Source organism: Nothobranchius furzeri, chromosome 17, assembly GCF_043380555.1.
Source record: "Nothobranchius furzeri strain GRZ-AD chromosome 17, NfurGRZ-RIMD1, whole genome shotgun sequence".
Classification (NCBI taxonomy): Eukaryota; Metazoa; Chordata; class Actinopteri; order Cyprinodontiformes; family Nothobranchiidae; genus Nothobranchius; species Nothobranchius furzeri.
Window position 1 is genome coordinate 46,605,575 of NC_091757.1, and position 27,661 is coordinate 46,633,235.

The window sequence follows — 27,661 nt, forward strand, 5'->3', positions numbered from 1 at the left end:
TCCCAATCGCCAGCTGAATTTTGATATAAATCTAGTTTTTGGTTAATACTAGATTAAAATTAGTTGTATGTGCATTGTTGGTCATAAATTTAGGAAGAAAGAAATGTTGCCAAGTTTGTATCAGACTAGGTGCATCTGCAAATTAGTGTGCACGCTTTGTGATAGACATCTGTACTTAAGCAGATGTCTAATGGGATTGGCGAATGTTGAGCGGCGTTCAATTCAAATTGCATGAAGCTCTACAAGACAGAAAGTGGGCCTAGCAAAAGAAAACTGACATCTTGCCTACATTATATCACAGTGAGGAAGCGGAGGCTGGGGACTTTGGGTTGGACTTTCCAATCTCTGGGACTGAAGTTAATGAGGTGGTCAAAAAACTTCTCGTGGCAAAGCCCTGGGGGTGGACGAGATCTGTGCGGAGTTCCTTAATTCTCTGGATGTTGTGGGGCTGTGTTGGTTGACACGGCTCTGCAATATCACATAGACATTGGGGGCTGTTCCACTGGATTGGCAATTTGGCATATTGGGGTGGTGGTTCCCCTGTTTAAAAAGGGGACCGCAGGGTGTGTTCCAACTACAGGGGGATCACACTCCTGAGCCTCCCTGGAAAGGTCTATTCAGGGATTCTGGAGATGAGGGTTCGTCAGAGAGTCAAACTATAAATGTGGTTTTCGTCCTGGCTGTGAAACACTGAACCAGGTCTATACCCTTAGGGGGGTTCTGGAGGGTGCATGGGAATTCACCCAACCAATCTACATGTGTTTTGTAGATTTGGAGGTGACTGCGTCCCATGGGGGACCCTTTGGTGAGTACTCCAGGAGTATGGGGGTACCATACTTTGGCTGTTAGGTCCCTGTATGACCGGTGTCAGAACTTGGTCCACATTGCTGGCAGTAAGTCAGGTTTTTTTCTGGTGAGAGTTGGACTCCGCCAAGGCTGCCCTTTGCCACCAAATCTGTTAATAACTTTTATGGACAGAATTTCTAGGCGCAGCCAAGGTGTTGAATGGATCAGTTTGGGTGGCCTAAGGATCAGGTTGCTCCTTTTTGCAGATGATGTGGTCCTGTTGGCTTCATCAGACAGTGATCTCCAGATTTCCCTGGAGTGGTTCGTAACTGAGTGTGAAGTGGCAGGGATGAGAATCAGCTCCTCTAAATCAGAGACCATGGTGTTGAATCAGAAAAGGGTACAATGCCTTCTCCAGGTCAGGGACGAGGTCCTGCACCAAGAGGAGGAGTTTAAGTATCTTGGGGTCTTGTTCACGACTGAGGGAAAAATGGAGCATGAGATTGATAGGCGGATTGTTGCTGCATCTACAGTACTGCGAGCGTTGTACCGGTCTGTCATGGTGAAGAGAGAGCTGAGCCATAAGGTGAAGCTCTCGATTTACCGATCGATCTACGTTCCAACCCTCATCTATAGTCACGAGCTTTGGGTAGAGACCGAAAGAAAGATTGTGGATGCAAGTGGCCAAAAGTTTTCTCTGCAGGGAGGCTGGGTTCTACCTTAGAGATTGGGTGAGAAGCTCAGTCATCTGGGAGGGGCTCGGAGTAGATCTGCTGCTCCTTCACATCGAGAAGAGCCAGTTGAGGTGGAATGGACATCTGGTCAGGATGCCTCCTGGTGAGGTTTTCCAGGCACCTCCAACCAGGAGAAGACCCAAGGGAAGACCCAGGACACGTTGGAGGGACTATGTTTCTCGGCTGGCCTAGGAAAGCCTTGTGATTCCCCTGAAGGAGCTGGCCCAAGTGGCCGGGGAGAGGGAAGCCTGAGCATCTCTGCTTAGGCTGCTGCCGCCGCGACCCAAATCTGGATAAGCGGCTGAAAATGGATGGATGTCACAATGCATATGATAAAAGTATCATTTTTATGGATTTCTGAAACAAATCATGCATAATTCCTGAAAGGGGGAAAATTATGTTTGTTGTTTAAATGTTGTTTAAATGTAAAAGCAGCCTTTTAGGTATTCTTAGATATTTTCGAGTTCAACCAAGTACACACGTAGCCGGGTATTCAACAAAATGATATTTTTCTAAGTTTTGGCCTGTATTCCACAAGTACTGTAATTTCCGGCCTACAAGCCACTATTATTTCCCTGTGCTTTGAAGCCTGCGGCCAATATCATGGTGCAGCTCATGTGTAGATTTTTGTTGGCCAACAACCACTAGAGGCACTCTCCAGCAGTAAAGTGAGACAACGTTATGCGCAGAAGAAGACGCTCTTTGATTTAAAGCGACATGTTTACACATCAGACACACCCTCGTCATGGAAAACACGTGGATATCATATGTAATATATGCTGCAGCTTTCAAGTTAAAAGCGATCGATCTGGCCATCAAACAAGGAAACAGCAAATGCACGGGAGCTTGGCATAAATGAATCAATGGTGCAACATTGGAGGAGGCAGCGGGAAGAACTCAGTCAATGTAAAAAAACCACAAAAGCTTTCAGAGGAAATAAAAGCAGATGGCCAGAATTGGAAAACATTCTTGAAGACTGGGTGAACACACAAAGAGCAGGCGGCCAAGGTGTTTCCAGAGTTTCCACCGTGCAGATCATTACTAACCAGGCATGTTTTGTGTGCAGTTTTTATTTTCTAATCATCCAGGGCTTATTAATGCTGTGTCATCGCTGTTCTTTTCTTCTAAACATGCATGCAAATTACCAGTAATAACGGGTCAGTGCTGTTTTTATTTTATAACTATCCAGAAATATGAATGCTATCAGTGCTGTTTTCTTTTCTAAACTTGCAGGCACGTTCACCCATGTTTAAAATTTGTTTTGTTGAATTAAAACAACGAAAAACTTCTGTGTAGCATCTTTCTGTCTAATTATCTAATGTTGTGGCCATACACGCGCTGTGCACCGGAGACCTGCATGTGGCTGCTGCGCAGAGGCTTGTATTTGAGTGTGGTGTGTGTAGAAAACCTTTTTTTTTTTTGTTGGTTGCGGCTTATATTGAAGTGCGCTCTATAGTCCGGAAATTATGGTAAGTGAAGATATGTCACCCAATATAAATCCCTTCAAACCCCTTAGACCAAAGTGGAGATTTGGGATTTCTCTATTGTCAGCTTTTGCTTGTGGACGTAAATAACCGAGGTTTTAAGTTTCACGTTACTGCCTGAAACAAACATGCTCTGGCATCATATGCACAACTTGTGTTTAAACTCACATACTTGCTTTTACGAGCTCAATTACTGCTCTATGTAGAAGACCACAGGCAAAGAATGACGTTAAGGACATTTATTGCCAAAAATCAAGCTACTCCTTGTCTAGGGATTTGTTTTCGGCAAAGACAACAACAATTTGGGGAACTACCGGCACCTACAGGCTATGCAATAAAAAAACAAGATGGTATTATAAAATTATGAGACACCTGAATTGTTTAAGTATCACGTTCCATCTTTCAGTTCTTTTTAAAACACAGAAAAGGTTTATTTACCTGCAACGTTTCGTTTGCGGCTGCAAACATAATCAGGCTGACGCCGATGGTGGCGTCACTTCCTTCGTTTATCGTAAATAAACCTTTTCTGTGTTTTAAAAAGAACTGAAAGATGGAATTTGAAACTCAACACAGCAAGAACACACCAAAGTTGTTTAAGTATATGTTACAACAGCCTGCTATAAAGCTGACCAATTAAACCATGCAAACAATAATCTTAGGGCTACATAGAGACAGTAAACTACGCATCTGCTCATTTATATGCTGACAAGACAAAACTGGAGTGACAAAATAATTTATTTAAGATAAATGCATCTTATCAGCTTTGAGATTTCTATCTTGTGGAGGGTTGGAATGAACGTGGCTATGCTGCAGGGTGGGCGAGATAAAGCAGAACAGCAACATCTCAAAGACTTCCAAAATAGTCCAAGAGTCAAAAATATACTCTGGCTTCCCTCTCATGTTATGGATAAATCACACATAACATACACATTACAGGACAGTCACAAAGGGTTTTGCAAAAGCAGAGGTGCTCTGTGTGCACCTGGTGTTCAGTCACTCTTCCTGTGCGACTGATCTCAGTTGATAAACAGCTCAGAAAGCACCCATATGGAACCAAAATATGAAGCCAGCAGCTGCATACGTCATCCAGGCCTCAGTGTCAGGAAATGTGTCTCGCTTTGTTCCTTTTAATAAAAATGCAGTAGTCAACGGCTCAAACTCACTTGTCATCTATGTTCTTTTTTGTCGCAGCATGATATATTTATACTTTGAGAGAATGATAAGTCAAAGTGAGGGTTACTGCAGGAAAACAGATCTGTCACATGTGCAGTGCTATGAATACTCAAACAAGGCTGGGACACATGCTCCAGAAGCTGCAGGCTCCTCTGTCAGGAATTTTCCACTCCACCATCACTTCGTCACACAGCATTTATTTACAGTGTTTTGCTCTTGACCATCACAAGCCTGGCAGACTCTCCTGTGACTGTATAACATTGGGAGGGGGGGGTGAGTAATTTTAGTCTTGGAGAAAAGGACCTGCATGACACTAATGAGCAAACATTAGCACAGGATGTGCACAGTTAGAAATTATTACCCTCATTCGTCAAAGAGCTTGTTGCAGCGTCTCCACCTAGCTTTCTGCAGTCACTTAAAAAAGACAGAATTTACAATGATTGAATTCAACAACTACAAAGGAGGAAAAAAATGTTTGTCTTCACACAGTCAATGTGACAAATTTATTTTTCCTTCCATAAAAAAAAAGTCTGGCAAACCTTTGCAATCTAACTAAAATAAAATGAATAGGGACAGGCTGAGTTATCGGTCGACTGATATTTACCCATTTTTAAATATCTGCATCTGCTAATATAACTCTTTAGTAGAGTCGATTTTAAGTCAGGCACATCTGTGGGCAGCCTGCAATTATGTATATTTACATTCCTGAAAACAACTTTATAGAGATTCAAATCTCCGTCGGATCATACCCAAGACTTTAAAAATTGGACCCAATGCCTCCCTGCTTGACACTCAGCTATCAGGGGTTAGATTGGGGGTTAAACCACAAAAAAGTTCCCGAGCGCAGCTATTGCTGCAGCTCACTGCTCCCCGTGAGGATGGGTCAAATGGGGCAATGTCATTTCACCAGTGTGTGATGATGACTAGTGGGACTTTATATATATATATATATATATATGTGTGTGTGTGTGTGTGTGTGTGTGTGTGTGTGTGTGTGTGTGAGCGTGTATTTTTCCTGGTGATAGGGGGCAGTGCATACCTAAATTGTAGCAAGCAAGCAGTATTTTTGTGCTGGAGTAAGACCTTACTATGGATCCTCATTAGGGTCAAAAAGCCCTGGGGAGTGCAAACTTCAGAATAACAACAAGCACATCAGACCCCCTTTCGTCAGTGGCAATGAGTAAAGAGATAAATGTGTAAAACAACAACGTTTATAAATGGTGAAAGTTTTGAAACTGTTTGTTACAAACCAGCAAAAGCATTTTGTCCTCAAGGGCTCCCGTAGAAGGAAACACTGCATCTAATATGGCGTCGCCCAGAGACTTAGACCCCCCCTACCATGTATTTTAGACCAGATTTTTATGGTTATATGTTACGAAGCCACCAATATTTTTCAACAACTGAGCATCATTTAATTCATTTTTAACAAAATTTTGATGGATATTTCCAGAGATTAACAAATAAAAACTACACATTGTTCCTTTAACACAGGGTTTCTCAACGGGGGCTGTAGCGCCCCCCCAGTGGGCGTTCAGACTATATAAGGGGGCGGTGAAAGTTTTTTGCCACTGAAGGGGGCGCTGAGATGCTAATGGTGGGCGCTAGCAGTCCAGGACATTCATAACAGACAATGGCTCAGAATAAAAAGAAGTGTTGACAGTACAATGTGCACTACCTTCGGTATGGACGTATTCCTTCACCCACGAATCCACAACTCCCCATGTGCCCGCTTTGTGAAAAGTTTTTTGAAACGAAGCAATGAAACCCTCCCGGCTTAAGGAGTCCAAAATGCATCCAGAGAAAGCTTTAAAGGAACTGAACTATTTTCAGGTAATTAAAGAGAGACACTCTAAGAAAGGTAGCATTAGCAGTATGTTTGCTCGAAGCTCGAATTTACTGGACCGAGGATTATTAGCTTCCTACAATATCTTGTTGCTAATAGCTAAAAACACTTTTTATGATACTTTTTATGACATATTTGTATGAAACAGTTTCAAACTCAAGGCTGAATTGTTTATTTATTTATTTTTTTATTATGATTTTTATTTCAAAAAACTTTCCATTTCTCTGCATGGGACATTGGTGGGCAGTAAGGGATTTCAGCATGACTTGGGGGGGGCGTTTAGCTGAAAAAGGTTGAGAAACCATGCTTTAACATTTAAGAGTTTGTTAAATTTATTGTTCAAAAACTTATTAAGTTTTGGATTGTTTGCAATCACTGTTATAAAAGACTCTAACCCTAAGGATGCAGATAAGGTAGAAAATATTGCTTTGTTGTGTTGCTTTAAAGTTGTGGGGAAACTTGTTTAGTCAATAAATTTGCAGAAGTCTCTGGTAGGACTGAACGTCTTGGAAGCCATACTTGGGTAAAAAAAAGCCCAGAAACGCCTGCATCTGCCACATCAGAGAAGAGCTTAACATGACAGGATTTTATGTTATTTTACCTGATATTTGGACATTTTGCCACGGATTGGATAACAGCAATGTGACTCGACCCCTGACTCTGTTTGCGCTGCGATATGGATGTTTTAGCTCCACAAATAACTCAAGCCTGGAGGAGCCTCTGCCATATGGTTGAGTTGTTAATGCTAATGGTTAGCTTCTGCTAGCCAAGACGTCCTCTACAGATTCTGGATACTAAAACAACAACAGCCTTCCCCATCGCGAGCCGGTATGGGTGAGTCCATGAATGCGAACGTTACAGTTTGTAATTTCCTGGCGATAGGGGGCAGTATATACATACATTTCAGGGTAGTTTTACACCATATCACCATGGCTGTTGCTAGTTTTAAAAAACTTTATGCTAAATGTTGTTACCTGTGGAGCAGAATCATGCAACCTCAGACTTTCATGACCCTTCAGTTTATTCCATCAACAGAAAACAATCTGTTGATGGAATCTATCTGTCCAGACAATCACCTAGTGTGTGACATCATTGACAGGTGCTGGACCAAGCTGGCCAGAAGGAAACATGGCACCTAATATGGCGTCCCCCAAAGATAGGTACTTTAAACCTGATTTTTTTGGGGGGGGGGGGTTATAAGGTACGTAGCCACCAATATTTTCTAACAACTGGACATCATTTTTTTCATTTTCAACAACGTTTTGATAAATATTTCCAGAGATTAATGGTAAAAACTACAGATTGTCTCTTTAAGTGAGAGTGACGTAGATCTGTCAGGCTTTTCAAATCCTAGCATTTCAACGTCTATTTTCTATCAGAAGCTAATGCAGGAGATAAGCGTAAGAGACTATTTTCATGTTCAGCCTGCATGAAAAACTGCAGAGGAAAAACTTAAAAGAGTGCCTGATTATAATCAGAAATAATCATTAAAAATGTGTTTTCAGTGAACTACACCTTTAGCAACATTAAAAGAGCCAATGTCAGAAAATGTGACTCATTGTTTCAACAATAACGGAAAATTAAAATGAGATTAGCCATCTTTGAAACATGTTCACGAGTGTTTAAAACAGACATGAAAAGAAACTTTTGCAAGTTCTGTAATGAGGACTTTAGTCCAGTCAGCACTTTACTTTGTGTCAGTGAGGGAATGAAAAACTACTAGTCATTCCTAGTGTAGTGATGAAGTCATGAAGCTGAAGAAGCAAAGATCATAATCAAGAACAGTGTAAAATTAAACAGAACAGAGGACTTACATTATGATGGCAGCAAAAAAACAAAAAGCTTCTGTCCATGCAAAGTGGGATTGCATCAAAACGAGTCCAAACAGAATCCAACTGTAATTGATGAACTATAGATGCAGAATTGTTTTCCAACGGCTTTTGGATGTTGAAATTTGCATAGTCGAAAAAGCCCTTTCCATGTAGGACACACGTTGTGAGACAACACCTCGGAGGGAAAAGGGAGAAGATCCACCTCCACAAACTGGTTTGACACACTGGCACATGAAACAGGAGCTGTCATGCCCACAGGAGAGAAACATCAACAATATCCTAAAGGTCACAGCAATACCACTGAATCTAAACTCTAATTATATCAGTGTAGCTTTTAATCAATGCCTCAAGAGAGGACAGAACAGCAGCGAGCCGTGTCTGTTGTTGGTCACTCATGAAAAAAGAATGATGAAATATTTGTTCCTGACAGTAAGATTAGATTACATTAGGAATTCAAAATGACAGGAAATTTTAAGAGCTAATTGCACTTTAACCAGATGTCATTATTAAAGGCTCAGCGAACAGAAGTGTTTGCAAAGTGCAAAAAGCCAATATTTAAAAAAAAAAAAACAGTAATGCTGATGCTTACTGTCACACAAATCCTAAACATTATAGCTTCCAGCTGGAACTCAAGTTTTTACATGTCAACAAAATCTCATAACCTGATTGAGAAACAATTTTTCCCCTGCACGCCCTGCATTTCTGTCTCCAACACATTCACGTCACATCATGTTCCAATGAGGTTCAGCGCTGACTCCCAAAACCACTATCTTAGATTGCGATCCTATATCAAAAACATGCAACGGTGTTGGACATAAAGCAGAGGGCCACAGTGGATTGACAGCACAGCAATCGGCTGGAGAACAGACGCCACAGCCAGCGAGTCAGCACTGCTTCAATGACTCACCCAGGCCCTGCTGAGTCGAGTGAAGGGACATGCTTCATGCAGACAAAAATCATTAAGTCACATTTACACGGAACCATTCCTAAGGTGTGGAAGAACAAGTCTTCAGCATGTAAGTTTGGCGGGAAGTCTAAAGCAAACTGAAGCTTATTTGTCCCCAAATAAACCTTGAGTCTCTCTTGGAGAGTGTTGCCATTTGAAGCAGGGTCTTACATAAAGTCTCACACTTGTATGTGTCACTGTTTTCTGTGTGGACAGAAAAATGAGCATTACTGAATTAGGCCCCAAAGTCAAAGGAGTCAGTGGAGAACAGATTAAGAACAACCACTAAGAGAAAATGGTTAAGATGTGATAAATGATAGGAAATAAGCACATACAGACTTTTTAGGCTTTGTTGCAAAATGAAAGTGTGTGTGTGTGAGAGAGAGAGAGAGAGAGAGAGAGAGAGAGAGAGAGAGAGAGAGAGAGAGAGAGAGAGAGAGAGAGAGGGAGAGCGAGAGAGAGAGAGAGATCCCAAAGGTGGTCCAGGGGCGTGTCCAGGGAGTGGCCTGGGGTAGCACACGCCACCCTTGGAATCTGATTGGCCACCCCAGGTGCCACCACACTAATTTACCTTTAAATAGGCTTTTCATTGTCCACAAAAGGCTTGGAGGTAAAACAAAAAAAGCATAACCATTGGTGCCACCCATGCACAAAGTTGTGCCTCACCTGGGCCACCCCATTTTAAAAGATCTGGACACGCCACTGAGGTGGTCTGTTGTTTCACAATCCCACCACGATCATGTGTGTGACAAGATAAGCAGAGCCTACAGTCAGGACACCAAACCGGAACATGTCTTCAGTCATGCCTGTGCAGCAGTAGAACAAAGCCATCATTGCAGAGCGTTCACACTCACAGGAGGAATGCAAAGTTAGTCTAAACACCGATGAGTAATGGCAGCGGGTGTTTTCTGAAACCCTTTCTGCATCTGATTCGTTTAACGTGGCATTGCATCTCTGAGAAATGAACTGGAGTAAACCCATCGTCCTTTAGTTACCTAGCAACATGGCAGCACGGTACATGGCAAAGTGATGGCAGTTGATGTACATAACATACCTGAACCTGATGCACCGCCTCTTGCTCTTCGCTACTTCGGTAATTCGAAGTTCGTCCGCAGCCCTTCTGTGGAGGTTTTCTGGTCACCACTTTCTACACGGACGCAATCCCTTCAGCGTGAAGCAGCCTCCGACAAGATGATGTCTGGAAACGACATCCCCACCACAGCTGAGAGAGAAGCGCATCGAAACTCAGCGACTGGTTTGATTTCCTTTCCGTCGCCGCTTGTTTGTTTGTCCCCGCGGCGGAGGAAGAGGAGCGGGTACGACGTGTAAAGATGACACGCAGAGACACATTATCAGCCCGGGAGTGTGTTACATGGAATCAACAGTCTGCCCGTGTTTACAAAATTTGGCCACACCATTGCGCCGGAGAGAAACTCACGGTGGTTTTCCTAAATCGCCCCCCAAAAAAGAGCCAAAGTTGCAAAAAATGTTAAAATGTCCTTGGCTATCCAAGCTGCGCTCGCGTGAGTTGGCGGTTAGACTTGACCTGTTGTCAGATAGCGACGGCCTCCGTTCAGTAGCGGCTTCCTCCGTCCAAAAAACCGGGAAGGACGACAAGAAGAAAGATGAGGGCCTCTCACCATCATAACTTGACAGCCCTCTCAAGTCTGAGGCACTGCAAGACTTCAGACCTTCCAAACACTACACAAATTTCTGTGAAAGTGTCATTGCAATTAAGCTTCCGGATACAATTTCAAAATAAAAGCCGAACTAATTATGCAGCGTACACATAGTCGAAGCCTCTTTATTAACCCCTGCCCTTTAGGGTTACAGATTTAAACAATATTTACTACCTAATATTTACACACAAAATTTTGAGTTGTAACTTATGCAAGAAACACCAATTACTTTTTTTCGAAATGCATGCCAACGTAAGTTCCGGTCTTTCTTGTTTTATATGAAAACTTGACAACACAACTTCATCCAATCATTTCCGTGTTTTACTGCCCCCTGCTGGCATCAAAACGCTTCAAACAAGTGGGTATACGCATTTCCGCAGACACGAGCGCGTTGACAAGTTATACTGTTTTTTAGCACTCAGTGTCCTTAAAGTGAAAGACAAAATGTTCAAAATTGTGCGTGTATCTGTTCTGATACTCTTTATTTAGCCCAATACCTCTTGAAAAAGGAGGGGGAGATAAAGATAGATAAATAGATAGATAGATAGATAGATAGATAGATAGATAGATAGATAGATAGATAGATAGATAGATAGATAGATAGATAGATAGATAGATAGATAGATAGATAGATAGATAGATAGATAGATAGATAGATAGATAGATAGATAGATAGATAGATAGATAGATAGATGATACATAGACAGACAGACAGACAGACAGACAGGCAGGCAGGCAGACAGACAGACAGACAGACAGATGATAGATAGATAGATAGATAGATAGATATAGATAGATAGATAGATAGATAGATAGATAGATAGATAGATAGATAGATAGATAGATAGATAGATAGATAGATAGATAGATAGATAGATAGATAGATAGATAGATGATACATAGACAGACAGACAGACAGACAGACAGACAGACAGACAGACAGACAGACAGACAGACAGACAGACAGACAGACAGACAGATGATAGATAGATAGATAGATAGATAGATAGATAGATAGATAGATAGATAGATAGATAGATAGATAGATAGATAGATAGATAGATAGATAGATAGATAGATAGATAGATAGATAGATAGATAGATAGATAGATAGATAGATAGATAGATAGATAGATAGATAGATAGATGATACATAGACAGACAGACAGACAGACAGACAGACAGACAGACAGACAGATGATAGATAGATAGATAGATAGATAGATAGATAGATAGATAGATAGATAGATAGATAGATAGATAGATAGATAGATAGATAGATAGATAGATAGATAGATAGATAGATAGATAGATAGATAGATAGATAGATAGATAGATAGATAGATAGATAGATAGATAGATAGATAAAATTAGGGATGCTATAGGAGTGATTGTAGAAACATCTACAGTTCTATTAAATTATTTCAATGTGTTTTATAATTCAAAATTTCAAAGACTATAATTTATCATTAATAACTAAATGACCCACATGATGTCAAGTTGTTATTATTGTTGTTGTTAGTCTCAAGGGCAACATGCCGATTATCACTTGTAAGTCGCTTTGGACAAAAGCGTCTGCTAAATAATACATAATCATAAACCCACGAAGGGGTGGGGGTTAGGGTGTGTGCTGTGTACAAAATGTTTAAATTGGTTGTGAAATTTTGATGTGTGGAAGCTGTGTTTTTAATCTATAAACATAGTTGCTGTTTTTTTTATGTAAATCACATTGTGCTGATTTTATCACTAAAAGTGCTTTACAAAAATGTTTTATTTGATTTTACATCATTAAAACTGCAACAATGTTTCCTTTCGCATTCCCTGTAAAAATCTAGTTGTCTTTTTACATAGGTTTCACATTTTTAAATGTGGTCAATTCAGTTTAGTCTTTTAATTATCTTTGCACATAAGCTTTTTGTTCACTGTACAGTCTTTTATTTGTTTTTCTTTATTCTTCTTTACTCCTGTTGTGATTCTTCATGCTGCGAATCTGCTTTGCTGCTGTGACACCAGAATTTCACTACAGAAGGACAACAAATGGATTTCTCTACTCTGCTTTACTTTACTCTACTGTTCAAATTTTTTGTCATCTTTGAGTTAAAATATGTTATTTACTAGTGAGTTATGAAATTTTACCGATAAAGTTAAGAAATAAGACTCACGACATAAATATTTTTTGTTTAATTTGTGAAATTACACTAATGTCCACATGGGGGCGGTAATGACCCAATACAGCTTTGAACACAACCACGAGGAAAACTTTAAGCCTGCTGATTGGACGGTTGTTCACGGAAGTTAAATAAAAAATAAGTAAATAATCGTTCCGTGACTCTGAGAGAATCTAAAACCAACTATATTTCTTTCCTTGCGTCTAGTAGCTTGGGATGTTATGTCACTGCTTGTCTCGTTTACCTGCCGGATGTTGAGTGTGTCTAGGTGGCTCATGTGGAGAGCTGCTCCCTGTCTGCTGAGACCGAACCCACCTGGACTCACGTGTGTTCTGGCTGTTGGCAAGAAGGATCTGACGGATCTCCCAGTCCTAGCTGAGGATGAGCTGGAAGAGCAGTTTGTGAGAGGATCTGGGCCCGGAGGACAAGCCACCAACAAAACCAGCAACTGTGTGGTGCTTAAACACATCCCCACAGGGATTGTGGTGAAGGTAAATAACGCTAGAGTCGTAGATAAAAATAGGTTAAGAACAAAGGCCCCATCTTTTAGCTTTAATTCTGTTTTCCCTCCAGTGTCATCAGACCCGATCTGTGGATATTAATCGAAAGCGAGCCCGTGAAATCATGAGGGAGAAACTTGACGTTTTCTGCAAAGGAGAGTTCAGTGAAGTTCTTGTAAAGAAGAAAGAATCTGTGTTAAAGAAACAGGAAAAAAGAAGAAAAGTGAATGAAAATCTGGAGAGAAAAAGACTGTTTAAGGAAGCTCTGGCTGCACACTCCAAAGTGGGAAACGATCAAGAATGATATTTACCTTTTCACTGTTTCAATTTAAATAAAAAATTACAAACGAGGAAAAAAGACTTTCATTTCAACCCATAATATGGAATATTATCATGTTAACATGAATGCATGTTACAGAAATGTACACAGAAACTAAATGAAAGCGCTGGTTGCACATCCAGGCATTCCACACCGCATGATAATAGGAGGAGGGTTTGGAGATATGAAAATAACTTTTTGGGAAGGGTATACCACTAAAGAAGATATGAAAAAGGAAGGTTTTGAACTAGCACACACTAACAATAGAAAAAATAATGCTTTAATAATTACAGTCAAATGCTTATTTGGTGTAAATATAACAAGAGTTTTTCAACAAATATAAACTTGGTTTGGGAAAATAATAGTTTAGTGTAAAATAGGATGTGTAATAAACAATAAAATTGTTATATTTATGTTAGCATGGAACAGACAATATGATCGAGTTCAACCAATTTATGGAATTCTGGTCTATCGCCCACCTGGATCTACTTCATCCTTCCTGTCAGACTTTCAGGACCTCCTATCTTCAACTATTAAACTAGACAGGATAATCATTGTTGGAGATTTCAACATCCACGCTGAGGATCTATCTAACAGCTCCACTAGGGAGTTCCTAAACATGATGAACTCTTTTAACTTCTCTCAACACGTGTCTGGTCCCACTCACAGAGCAGGCCACACCCTGGATCTGGTCTTTTCCTACGGACTTCTTGTTGATAAGCTGCAGATAAATGATGTTGTGTTCAGTGACCATAAGTCAGTTTCTTTTCATATTAACCTAAATTCTGAATCTTTTACCAGTCTCTGCTAAGCAACGACGTATTATCAACAGTTCTACCATTTTAAATTTCTCCTCCCTCTTTGACTTTGTACCTCCTTCCTCTGATGATGTAGAGCTCCTTACCAACTCATTTAATGATCACTGCCTCAAAATTCTAGATCAGGTCGCCCCTTACAAAACCGGCCGCAGTTCCAGTGCCTCCAGTTCACCTTGGCTGAACAACCAGATTCTTGAACTTAGACGTTCCTATAGAAAAGCGGAACGACGGTGGAAGAGGACAGGTCTGGTTGTTCATTGCGAATATTTTTAAAGAACTTCTAGAGTCATACAACGAAGCTGTAGAAAATGCCAGGTCTTCTTTCTTCAGCAACCTCATATGCCAAAATAAGAATAATCCTAAGGTTTTGTTTGATACCATCTCCAGCATCGTGTCTTCTCCTCCGCAGCAGGCTCAGCTATCTTCAGCTGATGACTGTAACAGATTTCTCCACTTTTTTGCAAACAAGGTGTTGAATCTGAGATCCAGCATTCCACCAGCCCTCACCCCTTCGGGAGGGGAGGCCCCTCAGTGCTCCGAGTCTTTCACCTCCTTCTCCCCAATTACACTAAATGACTTAACCTCAATAATCAGTCAGATGAAACTCTCATCATGCTCATCAGATATCTTAACTCCCTCTGTTATAGTCGGGTCCCTTGGCGCTATCAGTCCATCTCTGTTGACTATGATCAACAGCTCACTGAGCCAAGGCTGTGTTCCATCTTACTTTAAAAATGCAGTAGTGACTCCTCTCTTAAAGAAACCCAACCTTGACGCCAGCTCCACCAGTAACTTTAGGCCCATTTCTAAGCTACCTTTCATCAGCAAAGTACTGGAGAAGGTTGTTGAAACCCAACTCAGATCCTGGTTTTCCAAGTCAAAGATCTCTGACCCCTTCCAGTCTGGCTTTCTGAAGCAGCACTCAACTGAGACTGCTCTAGTAAGGGTGCATAATGACCTCCTGATGGCTGCTGATGCAGGGAAATGCTCTGTCATGGTCCTGCTAGACCTCAGTGCAGCTTTTGACACTGTAGACCACAACGTTCTACTAAACAGGTTAAAGGCCCTGGCTGGGATTTCAGGTTCTGCTCTAGACTGGCTCTCTTCTTATCTCACCAACAGAACATTCACAGTGAAGTCCGAAACCTTCTCTTCAGAGACTGCCTCTCTAACATGCGGGGTCCCACAAGGTTCATCTTCCCCTAGCTGGCATCATTCAGTCTTTCTCAGACATCTCCTACCACATCTACGCTGATGATATTCAGCTCTATATGTCCTTAATGCCACACCAGTTGAACAGGCTGGCCACACTTGTACTCTGCCTGACCCAGATCAGTAACTGGCTGTCTAGCAACTTTCTTGTCCTCAATGCTAACAAGACAGAGACCCTGATTGCTGCACCCCCGGAACTTCAGCCAAAAATCGAGCAGGAAATTGTCTTGTTTTGCCCATCAGCCAAGGCCAACATTAGAAACCTAGGAGTTATTTTTGATCCAGCTTTAAGTTTAGACTCACACGTCAAAACCATCTCCCGCTCTTGTTTCTTTCAACTGAGAAACATTTCAAAAGTCCATAAACTGGTTTCTACTGCAGATCTGGAAAAAAATCATCCATGCCTTTGTGTCATCACGCTTAGACTACTGTAACGCTCTTTTTACTGGTCTCAGCAAAACCTCCCTCTCACGCCTTCAAGCCATCCAAAATGCAGCAGCCAGACTCCTAACCAAATCCAGCAGACGAGCTCACATCACTCCAGTTTTACAGTCCCTCCACTGGCTCCCGGTAGAATATAGAATTCAGTTTAAAGTTTTAGTCCTGACCTATAGAGCTCTTAACAACCAGGCTCCAAGCTACCTATCTGAGCTTTTATCCCCACACACCACCTCACGGAACCTTAGATCCACATCTGAAAACCTCCTGGCTGTTCCTCGAACCAGACTGAAAACCAAAGGGGACAGGGCCTTTCAGACTATTGCACCCAGACTTTGGAACAGTCCACCTTCAAATCTCCGTCTCTCTAACACTGTAGAGGTCTTTAAAAATCATCTAAAAACTCACCTTTTCATCCAGGCGTTCCCTCCCTAAATGTTTCAAAAAGATGGCTTTGTTTGGGTTCACACCTTCACTTCGTTTATACTCATGATTTAATTTTCTACTTTATCACTGCTATTGTTTTTCGGATGTTTTTATTGGTTAGAGGTATTTGACCTGATCTTTATCATGTTGTACAGCGCTTTGTGATTTATATCTGTGAAAGACTCAATATAAATAAACTTTTACTTACTTACTTACTTACTATTTGCAATCATTTTTAATGACCCAGGAAAAGAAGAAACAAAAAAAAGGTTTGGATCAAATCTTCCAAAAATTTATTAATATATGTTTTTTTATTCTAAATGTTTTAATTTTTATATTGAATTTGTCAACGTAGAACATTCTTTATCATTTTTTATTACAAAAGAACAGGTTCTCTTGGTAGAAGACGTTTTATTTTGCATTACCACTAGATGTCAGCAAATGAGCTTTTCCTTGAATAACCGTCAAGTATTCTTCAGTCTGGATTCACAGAAGTGGAAAAACATTGTAGAGATAAGACAAGAAATGAGCATAGTGTGACACGTTAAAGCATAGGAGACTAAATAATCATGAGAACAAAAAACAAGAGACAATATTAGACAATTTTAGAATTTTAGCATTAATCTCTCGCTGCACCGGAATTTCTAAGTATCAAATGATAATAATCATCCTTTAGGTAAAACAACAAACTCAAAGTTTGAAAGCAGCGAAAACTGTATCTATTATTAATTAATTAATTAATTAATGTTTTTTTTTTGTTCTTTTCAACACTGAGGTTACTGAAAGATATAGCTAATAAATCAAGATCTAAAAATACTTTCTTACATTTAGTGTGTTAACGTATTTTCTGAGTTATTATTTCAGCCTTTATTTAATAGATCAATGCAACATAAATGTAGCATTGGTCTTTTGATGTCTGACGACTACATTTTCAAAGTTTTGCCGCATCACGTGTGTCTGAGACGTGGTCTGAGAGAGCGTCGTGACGCACAGAGCCACGGCTAATCAAAAGGCTGCTAACCTGTTCCAGCCCCGCCCTGTCAGACGAAAACAGCCAATGAGAGTCGAGATAAAGCTTTTTAAATCCCCCACAAGCTCACCGTTGAAAAGTACACTTGTGTGGTATTTTGATGTGGCTGTCTAACCCAACCACGCTTCTTTAAGCTCACTTGGACTCCGAGGGCAATATTAAAGATACCATACCGTCTTCAGACTGAATTATAGGAACTGAAATGGCAAAAGGTTGACTTTCTTTTACGTAGTTTTTTCGAGTTCGTGTTCAGCTGCAAAATATTTATTATTTTTCATTGCTAATTAGTCAAAACGGAGCAGGCTTTAACGAACCTTGTTCTTTTTAACTAACTTAAACGGAACTACACTTTAATAATGTATCATTTGTAATTCTGTGTTGATATGTCCCATTTTAAAGATAATAAACGTGGGCCGAGAACCGTCAAAAGGTCAGAGAACACCGAACATACCGTCACGTCACAAACGGAAACAAAGGAAAACAAGCCAGCAAACAAGGTATGTTGACTGTCTACACGCCTGCTGGTGTTCACTAGCTAACAAACCTTTACTTTCTAACATATTATGTTTTGGTTAATGTTCTTCTCACGGTCTTATCTGTTCTAAATGTCTGCAGAATTTACATCCTTATGAAGCAAAAAACAGCAGCCTAGACCCTCCTACTGCCTTTACCCAAGTTTTAAATTTAAGTGAATGAATGAAAAGGCAGCCAAAGACGATAAGTAAAATAACTATGATAAGTTACATTTAAATAAGTTAATGCAACTTAAAAAAAAACGATAAAATGTGGCTGGTTATGAGCCAATATATATAGAAAATGGGTGGTTAAACAAAGCACATACCAAAGATAATACAGAGCAGCTTTAGTTTTTTTGTTGCTGTTACTATTTTACCATTAAAAAAAAGGTCAGAACCCCAGCCTTTATCAACGTAATTTTACTTTTCTTATTTCCAGGATGGAAGTCATAATATTATTAATTAGTTCTGTTTTTGACCCATACATTATTATTTAAGTGAGATAACATTTAAATGGATCCACTGGAAAATACAACATTTGTGTTATATGCAAAATAAGATATCACAAAAAAATACAGTGTCAGAGTTTTACATGGCACAACATTTTATTTCATTATTTCCTAGATTTATCTACCTATTGTAAAACAGCTCTGTTTAATATCAGGTGTTAAATAAATCATTCTAAACATTTAAACTAGATGCACAATATATCTTCATCAATATCGGTATCGGCCAATATTAGTCATTTTTGAATATATCTGTATCAGCCCGATAAGTATAACTAGGCTGATATTAACAACTGATATTTTTTCCATCTTGTTTCTGTTTGTGTATCTGTTTCATAGGGTAAGGGGGTGATGATGTGTAATTTAGTCCTGTTACAGTGATTGTAATCATCAGAGAAGTGTAAATGTGTGTGTGTCAATAACATATTGCAAATTCCACTTTTATAGAAAAATAGCAAAACATTAAAGGGGCATTATGGAAGTTTGACAGCCAAAACATGTATAGAAATAATCAATTTCTTCTTCATACATTCTCCTGCAATGCCCTGGTCCTGTAGAATGAGCCCTGGCATTTTTACTGTGATTGCCTGTTTTTCTGTAAAATCACAGAAAAAGAGAGATGCTCAGGTTGAGCAGGCTGCTTCATGCGTGTTCACGCTCAGGCATAGCCCGTAGCATTTCCTATCCGTAGCTTTAGCAGCAGAGAGTGAGGTAGTGCAAACTCAGCGACTTTGTCGCTGTTCCTAACGCCTAGCGATGAACCTAGCTACATTTCTGAGGACCCTTAGCTACTTTGTTCGAGATATTTCCTGCAAATTAGCAACAAAATAGCCATTTTCGCTCTGAACCATTCTTTGAACATTGTTTCAGCTGTCATCAAGGATATAAATGTTACAGATACAAGAGATGTCACTTGCGCTATAGTTCACTCAGTAATGCAGCGGACTCCTGTGTGGAAGATCCGGGTTTGATTCTGGATGTGAACATAGATTTTCAAGAGTTTATTTTTTACATTAATGGTATATTTTTTTACTGTAAGATGCCCAAATTTTTATTTGAGACTCGCCGAACGGCATTAAATTCACAGATAAAAAAAGATGCGGGTTCAACTTTCATTTTGGAACAATTTTTCAAGCAAGGGAAGGGAATGATCTGAACATGCGAGACTGACCCATCATAAACCTTTGTCGGCTGTGCTGAAGAGAAAGGTACAGAACCAAATTATTTAATTAATTAGCTGCACGTTCTCCTGTCCTCTGTCCTCCGGGCCACACACACACACGGAGCTGTCTCAGCTCTGTGAAACTGACCTGTCAGCTTCAAAAGTGAAGCTGTTATTCAGCTGTTATTTTCGTTAAGGAGTGTGCACGTACAGCATGCGCGCCTCGTGCACGAGCCTACTATTGAAGCTGCCGTTACGCTTTTGGCCTGAGGGGGGCAGTCGCGAGCATAAAAATTCAAAACTCTGTAAATTTCCTTTAAAAAAATTCAGCGTGCATGATTTCAGAAGTGTAAATCGATATTGGCAAATATCGATTATCGGCCTTAACAGTGATATTAATATCGGATATCAGATTACTTAAATCTCTGATTGAAGAAAAACTACCAACAAAACACGCATTTTTTAAATATTTATTCTGCGAATTGTGCTGAAAAATGTTGTGACATAATCAGCTGAAGGGCTATATCTCAGCATGTTTAAAAAGGGAGCCTTTTCTCCACTTCCGTTTGGTTCATGGATCCCATGAACAAAATAAAAAGCATTAATGTAAGTGAATGGGGCTATAAAGCAATTTTTCATATTTTTAAATCATTTTCTTGAGCCAGTATGTGCTAAAATTACCCATTACAGCAGTGAACTTCAACTGGTGGCCCGCGGGCCCCATTCGGCCCGCCAGACCTTTCCACCCATCCTCCCAACCCTGTGGACCCTAATGCCCCCCAATTGGGGGAATTTGAAGCTTAGCAAAATTCATGTCCCAAATATCAATAATTGTTTACATTGTCCAAACACAACTAAAACTACAATTAAAACAGTTTTGATGGAAAACAAAGCTATTTAAAATATTATTTAATTATGTACTTTGTTTTAGAGGAGCATCTGGCCCTCACAGTGTCTGCTTGAAAAAAAATTCCAACCCTTGAACAAATTTAAACCCCTGCTTTACAGGGTTAATGAAAGACCACCCAGCCCACATCACAGTTGTTGGTCCGGTTTGTTGGACTTCAAATAAATTGAGCTGACATGCCTGGAGCTTCAGTCTGGTTCCAGCACGTTTCCTGTGTGTTTTAGATCATGAACACAGCTGATTTGTTTAATTTAGTGATGAATCACTCCTGTAGACACTAATGAAGGGTGGGGAGACATTTCAGCTGTTAGATTAAGGTAGGGCTGCACAATATTAGGAAAAACCTGCAATATTCGATAACGGTGATTAATATTGTGATGACGATATCACTTGCAATAAATAAAAACTTAACTCAGGAACTAAATTAATCAAAAACAGAAATAAAAAAATCCTAAAAATGAGAAAGGGAAAAAGAAAATGAACAAGAAAAGCAATCAGTGGATCCGGGAAAAGGCAGAATCAGCAAAAAGAGCAGAACAAAGCAAACTCAGGTGTTTGCTAACCATCAAAATTAAGTACCGTCCACCTTGGGGGCGGGCATCTAACCTATGAGAACCCACCCAACTGGCCAAATGGGTGAAGAGCTCTATTTGATTTGTTAAAAAAACATAATGCTTCCGTTTGCCATAATGCATTATGTGTATCAAACATTTGAGCTGACCATTCATTACGATATTTATTTGATCTTTGCAATATGCATATTGTGCATGCTGATTTCGCGATAACGATATATAATATATAATATATTGTGCAGCCGTAGATTAAGGTGTTAAAAAGATAAATGCACAGCAAAGAGAGGTTTCATTTTTGGTTCTACTAAATGAACACCAGGGGGTGCTAAAAGCAAGCCAAAACTGCCTGGTCTCTAAGTAGATGGGTATGAGTAGACTCTCCATTGGTGAAAATAGTTTCTAGTTTTTTTTATGTCAGTTATTTTCAACTGTGCTCCATTTATAATTTTAGTTCATTTTCATCACAAAGATTCACTGTATTTCCCAGTTTGGTACAAAAAGCCATTTACTACAGTGAAGTGAATGCATGCACAAGAAATTGATTTTGAACAGTTTGTGTAGCTGGCGGGTAAAACAGTTTGTTTATTCTAGTTACTTCAGCTTCTGGTGGATGTACAAAGATTAAACTTGTTAGCTGCATAATTCTCACCATACCTGTTTTTTTGTTTCCTAATCCTATAATGTAACAGGATTCTGCAGTTAAAACACCATCAATTCTCCAGACTCTGCAGAGTCCAAGCAAACCCAGATCTCCATTAGGTGAAAATTCAAGCACGCTAATCCAGGAGGGAAATGGTTCGGAGGCAACTAGTTCAGATTCCTCAAAGCCTAAAAAAGGTGAGCATTAAACCTAATTGACCAGACAGCTGGTTGCTCAGACTTTGCTGCTGACCTCTTCTTCACCACCAAATAGTCAGCAGATCCGTGTATACCACAGAAACATTTGAGTAGAATGACGGCAGTGTTCTGACCCATCTCATGACCTGACTTAATAGCATTTTGATGCTCTCATTTTCTAAATTAAGGCTAAGGGACAGGTTAATCTTTTGTTTCTCTCTCATTTTAGACATGCCCAGTAAAATTAAATCTGAAAGCTATGAGCAGAAATCTGAAGTGACATGCCCGAGTCCTGAGGAGACAAAGCAAGCTTCTGACCAGCCTAAGCAAAAAGAAACCACCAAACAATCTGATGTCAAATCTACAGTGGATGCTAAAGATTCAGCACCAAAAACTAAGACTAAAACCGGCCGTAAAACCAGAGCAAGAAAGTGAGTTTTTACTGAGCTGACTTGTCAGAACAGCTTGGCAGTAAACATTACTGTTTCACAGTCTGTTACACACTCACAATGTCTTCTCAGGGTGGAGAATAAAGGACTTCAAAACAGAAAGGTCACAGACTATTTTCCCATCAGACGGAGTAACAGGAAAACTAAAACTGAGATAAAGGTCTGTATGAATGTTTGGCAGCAACAATAATTTACAGCAACAATGTAAAAATGTTCATGTTTATATTTTGCTGGATAAAACTGTGTCACCAGAGTGAAGAGCACAAATACATAGATGATCTGATAAAGAACAGCACAGAAGAAGGAATGCAGGTAATATCGGATGTTTTAATGTCTTTGAATCAGCTGCATACTGTTGAGTTGTTTATTACAAGTCTGTATTTATACAGCAGTCAAATCAAATCAACTTTTCATTGTCTTCAGGTCAAACACATAGAGGGAAAAGGAAGAGGAGTGTTTGCTGTTAAGGCTTTCAAAAAGGGAGATTTTGTAGTCGAATACCACGGTGACCTTCTGGACTTAACTGAGGCTAAAAAGAGGGAGGCTGAGTATGCCAAGGATCCTGAAACAGGCTGTTACATGTACTACTTCCAGTATCAGTCTAAAACTTACTGGTAAGTTCAGATGTTGTCTGTACCACTGTAAAAGTACTCTACACATCATAAATGCAGATATTTAACACATATTAACCAAGACTACAGTCTGTTTGTCAATCTCTGTCCCATGTTTCAGTTGATTTTTCACATTGTCCTATTTGGGGAAATGCAGAATATAAAGAATTATTTACTTAAAAAAATTATATATAAATTATTGATATATATATATATATATATAAAGTTGCTTAATTACAATTTCATTATTCGGTTTTGTGTGAATTAAATGTTTTTCGTCCGTTTTACAGCGTTAACAGTTCATATGGGCCAAAATGGATTTAAAAACAGTAAACTGCTAGCATTGCTACCATTACATCTCTTATCAGTATTTTTTGTTTACTTTTGCAAAAAAAAAAAAAAAGTGCAATCAGACGTTATTTCTGCTTAGCCTTAAAAACCATGAATGACTGTCCTGTTTGCACTGACTGATCTTTATGCATTACAGCGTGGACGCTACAAAGGAAACTGACCGTTATGGAAGACTGCTGAACCACAGTAAAAATGGAAACTGCCAGACAAGGCTCCATTCTATCGACGGGAAACCTCATTTGATCTTGGTGGCTTCCAGAGACATTAAATCAGAGGAGGAGCTACTCTACGACTATGGAGATCGGAGTAAAGACTCCATCTCTGCACACCCTTGGCTCAAATACTGAAACCTTCATCTTATTAAAAAATTAGGTAAATTATTAGGTAGCCAGTGTCACATTACACATGTGGGCTTTACATAAAGAAAAGCCACAAATGAACGTAAAATGTTTTTTCTATGAAGTAAGATTTTTGAAAGTTAAAGCTGCAACTTGAGTATTTTAAAGCGTTTTTACATTTTTGGGAGATGAACTGTAGCAGGTAGATGTAAGCTTAGAGCAGCATTTTTTTAGGAAGTGATTAACTGTCTGGCAGCTTTTCTCTGTCAAGTGGAGTCACTTCTAGGTGCTGTAAGTGACCTGAGTTGACCTGAGCTGCATTGTAAGAAATAAAATCAATTTAAGTTATTTCAACTGGTTCCACTAAACCAAGTTTCTTAAATATAAAGAGAAATATTTACTTTTAACATGTCTAACAATGTATATCATTCTTCATGTTTAAGCAACTTGGTTTGGTGGAACCAGTCGACGTCACTTTAAGTAAGTTCAATATTTCATTTTTAGAGTGTTGAGTATTTAAGAATAAAATATTGTTGCATTTAAATTTTAGCGAGACATGGTCAGTGTTGAGAAAAGTCCTATTAAATATGATGCCTTGAATCTACTTTTTTTGTAATTGAGAGAAACAAGTTTTTACAATGAAGCCAAACGATATAAGGTGGAAGGGTAAAAACTAATTTTCAGCAAGTGCATCTAACATGACTTAAAACAAGTAAAATAATACTTTCCAGTTATCTCGAGCTAAATTATTTTCATATTATTTATAGTTCTGCTTACCCTCTAAAGCTAAAAAGGATAAGGATAAAAATAGCTTGTGCAAAATGTTAGAATGAGACATTAAAAAAAATCATTACAAAAAGATGGGTGAACAGTTGCGACAAATCCAGTTTGTCTTTGATGTGTCAATTCTTCTGTCAGGTTTTTCTCATTTTCGTCTGAATGAAAACCTAAAAACAGAAAAGTCAAGAGTTAGAGTGGATTTAATAAGTCCGTGTAAACCGTAATTACTGACTGCAGCAGGTCGGAGGACAAACCGTTCCAGGCTATTCCTTTCCCCTCAAGTCTTCACTCAAACATCCAGCATGACTTCACTGGGTCACAAGTACATGATTAGTGGGCTGAAGAGGGGCTGTGAGCAAACTTTCAGCGTTTATAACGTGGCTGCAGCAAACTTAACGGAAATAAAAGTGGTATATTTAGGCTGTTTTGGGGTATATTTGAGATTCGAACTATCCCCAGAGAGCCTTCAACTAACACACCAAGGAGGAGCCTGAAAAATGTTCCCGTCCCCACCCACCCACTCTCATGGCGCTATATTGAAAATGGTTGGACAAGTGACTTTACCCCCACCCTCACCCCTAGTCCAGGCTCTTACGGCATTCTCACAGGGCTCCCCCGAATTACTGTGTGATTTGAACCCTGGCTATTTTCATACTGTAACAATACTTACAGTTTTCCTATAGTTGTCTTCTCATTCATTGAGGCTGGACTATTCTCTATAGCTGCTGGCGGGGTCAGGTCCACTTCCACCAAGGCTGGTTCCGCTTGTGGCAGAATTCCACTGCAGGGGAATAAAATAGTACACTATCAATGGTATCTAATAATATTTTATGCAACAAGAGCTATCAATAAATAAAAATGCAAATTACAATAAAATGCTATTGAGTTGGAAGGAAGTTATCAGGATTTATCTGTAAAATATATAATTAATGATATTAGAAATTAAAGAATCTGGAACAATTTAATATAATTAATGTTTTAAATTAATGCTGAAACTAGTGAGTTGTTTTTTCAGGTCTGTGGCAGATGAAGCAGTAACAACCACAAGTTAGGCATGCCTGGATCTAAAGTTTCAGCATGATTGTCAGTCATAACAAAGGCCGGCGTGAGTGTTACATTATCACGTTGGGTTCTGAGATTACAACAGCTTACTAAATATGTATTCCTATATCATAAATAAAAATTGAGTGTATTAATTTTAGAATTGATTATTATAGATAGGGGTTATTTTTTTAATTGGATGACTGTAATGTGTTTGATGGTCTTCCTAGTTAATAACTTATGAACATTTTTCAATCTGCAGTTAGTATTATACTATAATACATCTTATCATTTACCTCTTATACAACTGCAGCTCCTCTTGAGCCACCATGAGCTGGGCCTTCAGCTGGTTCCTCTCCTGCAGAACTTCCTTCAGCTCCTGCATGGTGAAGCGCGGTCTGTTCGGGTCTGTCAGGTCCACCACCAGCTGATTTGGTCCTCCTGTTTGCTGGGATGAAAGATGATGATAATGAATTAGTCCACCTACTTGTGATCACAGCTTCAAGCAGAGACTCACTATGCTCTGCCCGGAGGAGGAACCGTCTTTCATGATCCTGTCCAGCTCACTCCTCAGGTTGTCCCGCTCCATTTTCATCTCCTCCAGAGACAAATTATATTTGTTGACCAAAGTTTCAAACATTTCCAGAACTCGGACGATCCTGAACTGTAAATCTGACACTTCTTCTCCCGTGCTGCTTATTTTCAACAAATCTCGTCCGATGACGTACGAAATGTCATAAACGTCTTCGACCGTGAGCTCAAAAGCGTTCTTCTCAAAAGCCAGAGCGGGCGACGACTCTTCACCAAACTCCATGACGGGACGGTATGGCGCTTTGAAACCGCAGATAAAAGTTGATTACCTCCAACCAACAGCGACTTTTACTTGTTTTCGACAATACGAGCAGAGTTCTTCAGACTTCGGCTGAGATATTTTCCTGAACGGAGCAAACCAACTTCCAGCAAAACTGCACTTCCTCCATCACTCAATCTCCAATGACGTGACTCGATGGACAGCAGAGGAGGGCAAAGTATCCTAGCGACAGGTAAACCCAAAGATCGTCTACGAGCCAAGAGAACTCACTCCTTCACCTTTTAACATTAGGAAAGCAACAGGTCTGGGAGAATATGAGTGAAGCTTCTCTTCTCCAATTTTCTTTCTTGCTATTTAGAAATGTCAAGTAGTAAGCAATCAGGTGAGAAACCACGTGATTTCATGCTTTTGCTTTTTTTTTTTTGGAGTGAAAAGCATCATTTGACAAAATTGGGTTTTGGCTAAATTACCATGCAGTATACTCAGAGTAAGGGACTGTTTTATAACTGAAATTAATTGCTGATTTGGAATGATTTGATCCTGAATTTTATACGTTTGTCGTAAATATCTATTATCAATTTCAAAACTCCCTTTTTTGGCTAAAGTTCTGGAGAAGTTGGTGGCAGGGCAGCTGACTACTTTTCTGAACCTTAATGTTTTAGATAAGTTCCAGTCAGGCTTTCGTAAGATGCATTCCACTGAAACAGCTCTGTTAAAGGTATCTTATGATGTACTGATGGCGGCAGACTCTGGCCAATATACTGCACTGGTTTTATTGGATTTGTCTTCAGCTTTTGATATGGTTGACCATAAAATTATGTTACATCGACTACACAATGACTTAGGATTTTCTGGTACGGTTCTGAAGTGGGTTTCCTCCTATTTAAATAACAGAACATTCTCTGTGTGTAAACAAGATTAGGTCTGAAGTCGCATCTTTGCTTCACGGTATTCCCCAGGGCTCGGTCCTTGGCCCAATTTTGTTTTATACATTTGCCCTCATGGGGAGATTATTATAAGCTTTACTAATGTGTCCTACCATTTATATGTGGATGACATTCAACTGTACTGCTCTTTCAAGGACACGGTTTAACAAGTTAGTTATCTACTTGATTGCATGATTGAGCGTATTAAGAACTGGCTAGCCAGTAACTGTCTTCAGTTGAACTCAAGCAAGACCGAAACAATCATTGCTCCTGAACAGAAAGTGCTTTTAATCAAACAACACCTCAGTTCCCTGAGCTCCTCAGCCCAGGCCAGTCTCAGAAACCTTGGCGTTCTTTTTGACCAATCCATGTCTTTGAGCTGCCACTCAAAACATTTAGTAAAAAACTGCTTTTATCATTTGCGAAACATTTCCAAATTGAGAGCTTTTACTTCAAAATCGGACTTG

The 27,661-nt window shown here is 39.6% G+C and overlaps 4 protein-coding genes across 10 annotated transcripts in view; 2 read left to right on the forward strand and 2 right to left on the reverse strand.

Annotated features, from left to right (window-relative positions):
- LOC107394189 (membrane-associated phosphatidylinositol transfer protein 2) overlaps nt 1–10,075 on the reverse strand; it is a 47,281-nt gene extending 37,206 nt beyond the window's left edge. For all 7 annotated transcript variants that reach the window (XM_015973017.3, XM_054731705.2, XM_015973014.3 and 4 more), the window contains exon 1: nt 9,853–10,075. The gene's annotated coding sequence lies outside the window, so the exon portion shown is untranslated. The remainder of the gene's footprint in view (nt 1–9,852) is intronic.
- Nucleotides 10,076–12,634: 2,559 nt separating this feature from the next.
- On the forward strand, nt 12,635–13,503 carry mtrfr (mitochondrial translation release factor in rescue). The gene is made up of 2 exons (XM_015973089.3): nt 12,635–13,136; nt 13,219–13,503. Exons 1-2 carry the CDS (start codon nt 12,867–12,869, stop codon nt 13,447–13,449), a joined length of 501 nt encoding a protein of 166 aa, XP_015828575.1. The 5' UTR covers nt 12,635–12,866; the 3' UTR covers nt 13,450–13,503.
- Nucleotides 13,504–17,459: 3,956 nt separating this feature from the next.
- On the forward strand, nt 17,460–23,869 carry kmt5ab (lysine methyltransferase 5Ab). Its single transcript, XM_015973074.3, has 8 exons — nt 17,460–17,600; nt 17,788–17,885; nt 21,740–21,887; nt 22,117–22,318; nt 22,409–22,496; nt 22,589–22,648; nt 22,760–22,950; nt 23,435–23,869. Exons 1-8 carry the CDS (start codon nt 17,591–17,593, stop codon nt 23,643–23,645), a joined length of 1,008 nt encoding a protein of 335 aa, XP_015828560.1. The 5' UTR covers nt 17,460–17,590; the 3' UTR covers nt 23,646–23,869.
- A 486-nt stretch (nt 23,870–24,355) lies between these two features.
- On the reverse strand, nt 24,356–26,459 carry rilpl2 (Rab interacting lysosomal protein-like 2). Its single transcript, XM_015973088.3, has 4 exons — nt 25,975–26,459; nt 25,754–25,905; nt 25,087–25,197; nt 24,356–24,583 (listed from the first exon to the last, which is right to left on the reverse strand). The coding sequence occupies exons 1-4, from the start codon at nt 26,269–26,271 to the stop codon at nt 24,562–24,564; spliced, it is 582 nt and encodes a 193-aa protein (XP_015828574.1). The 5' UTR covers nt 26,272–26,459; the 3' UTR covers nt 24,356–24,561.
- Nucleotides 26,460–27,661: the final 1,202 nt, after the last annotated feature.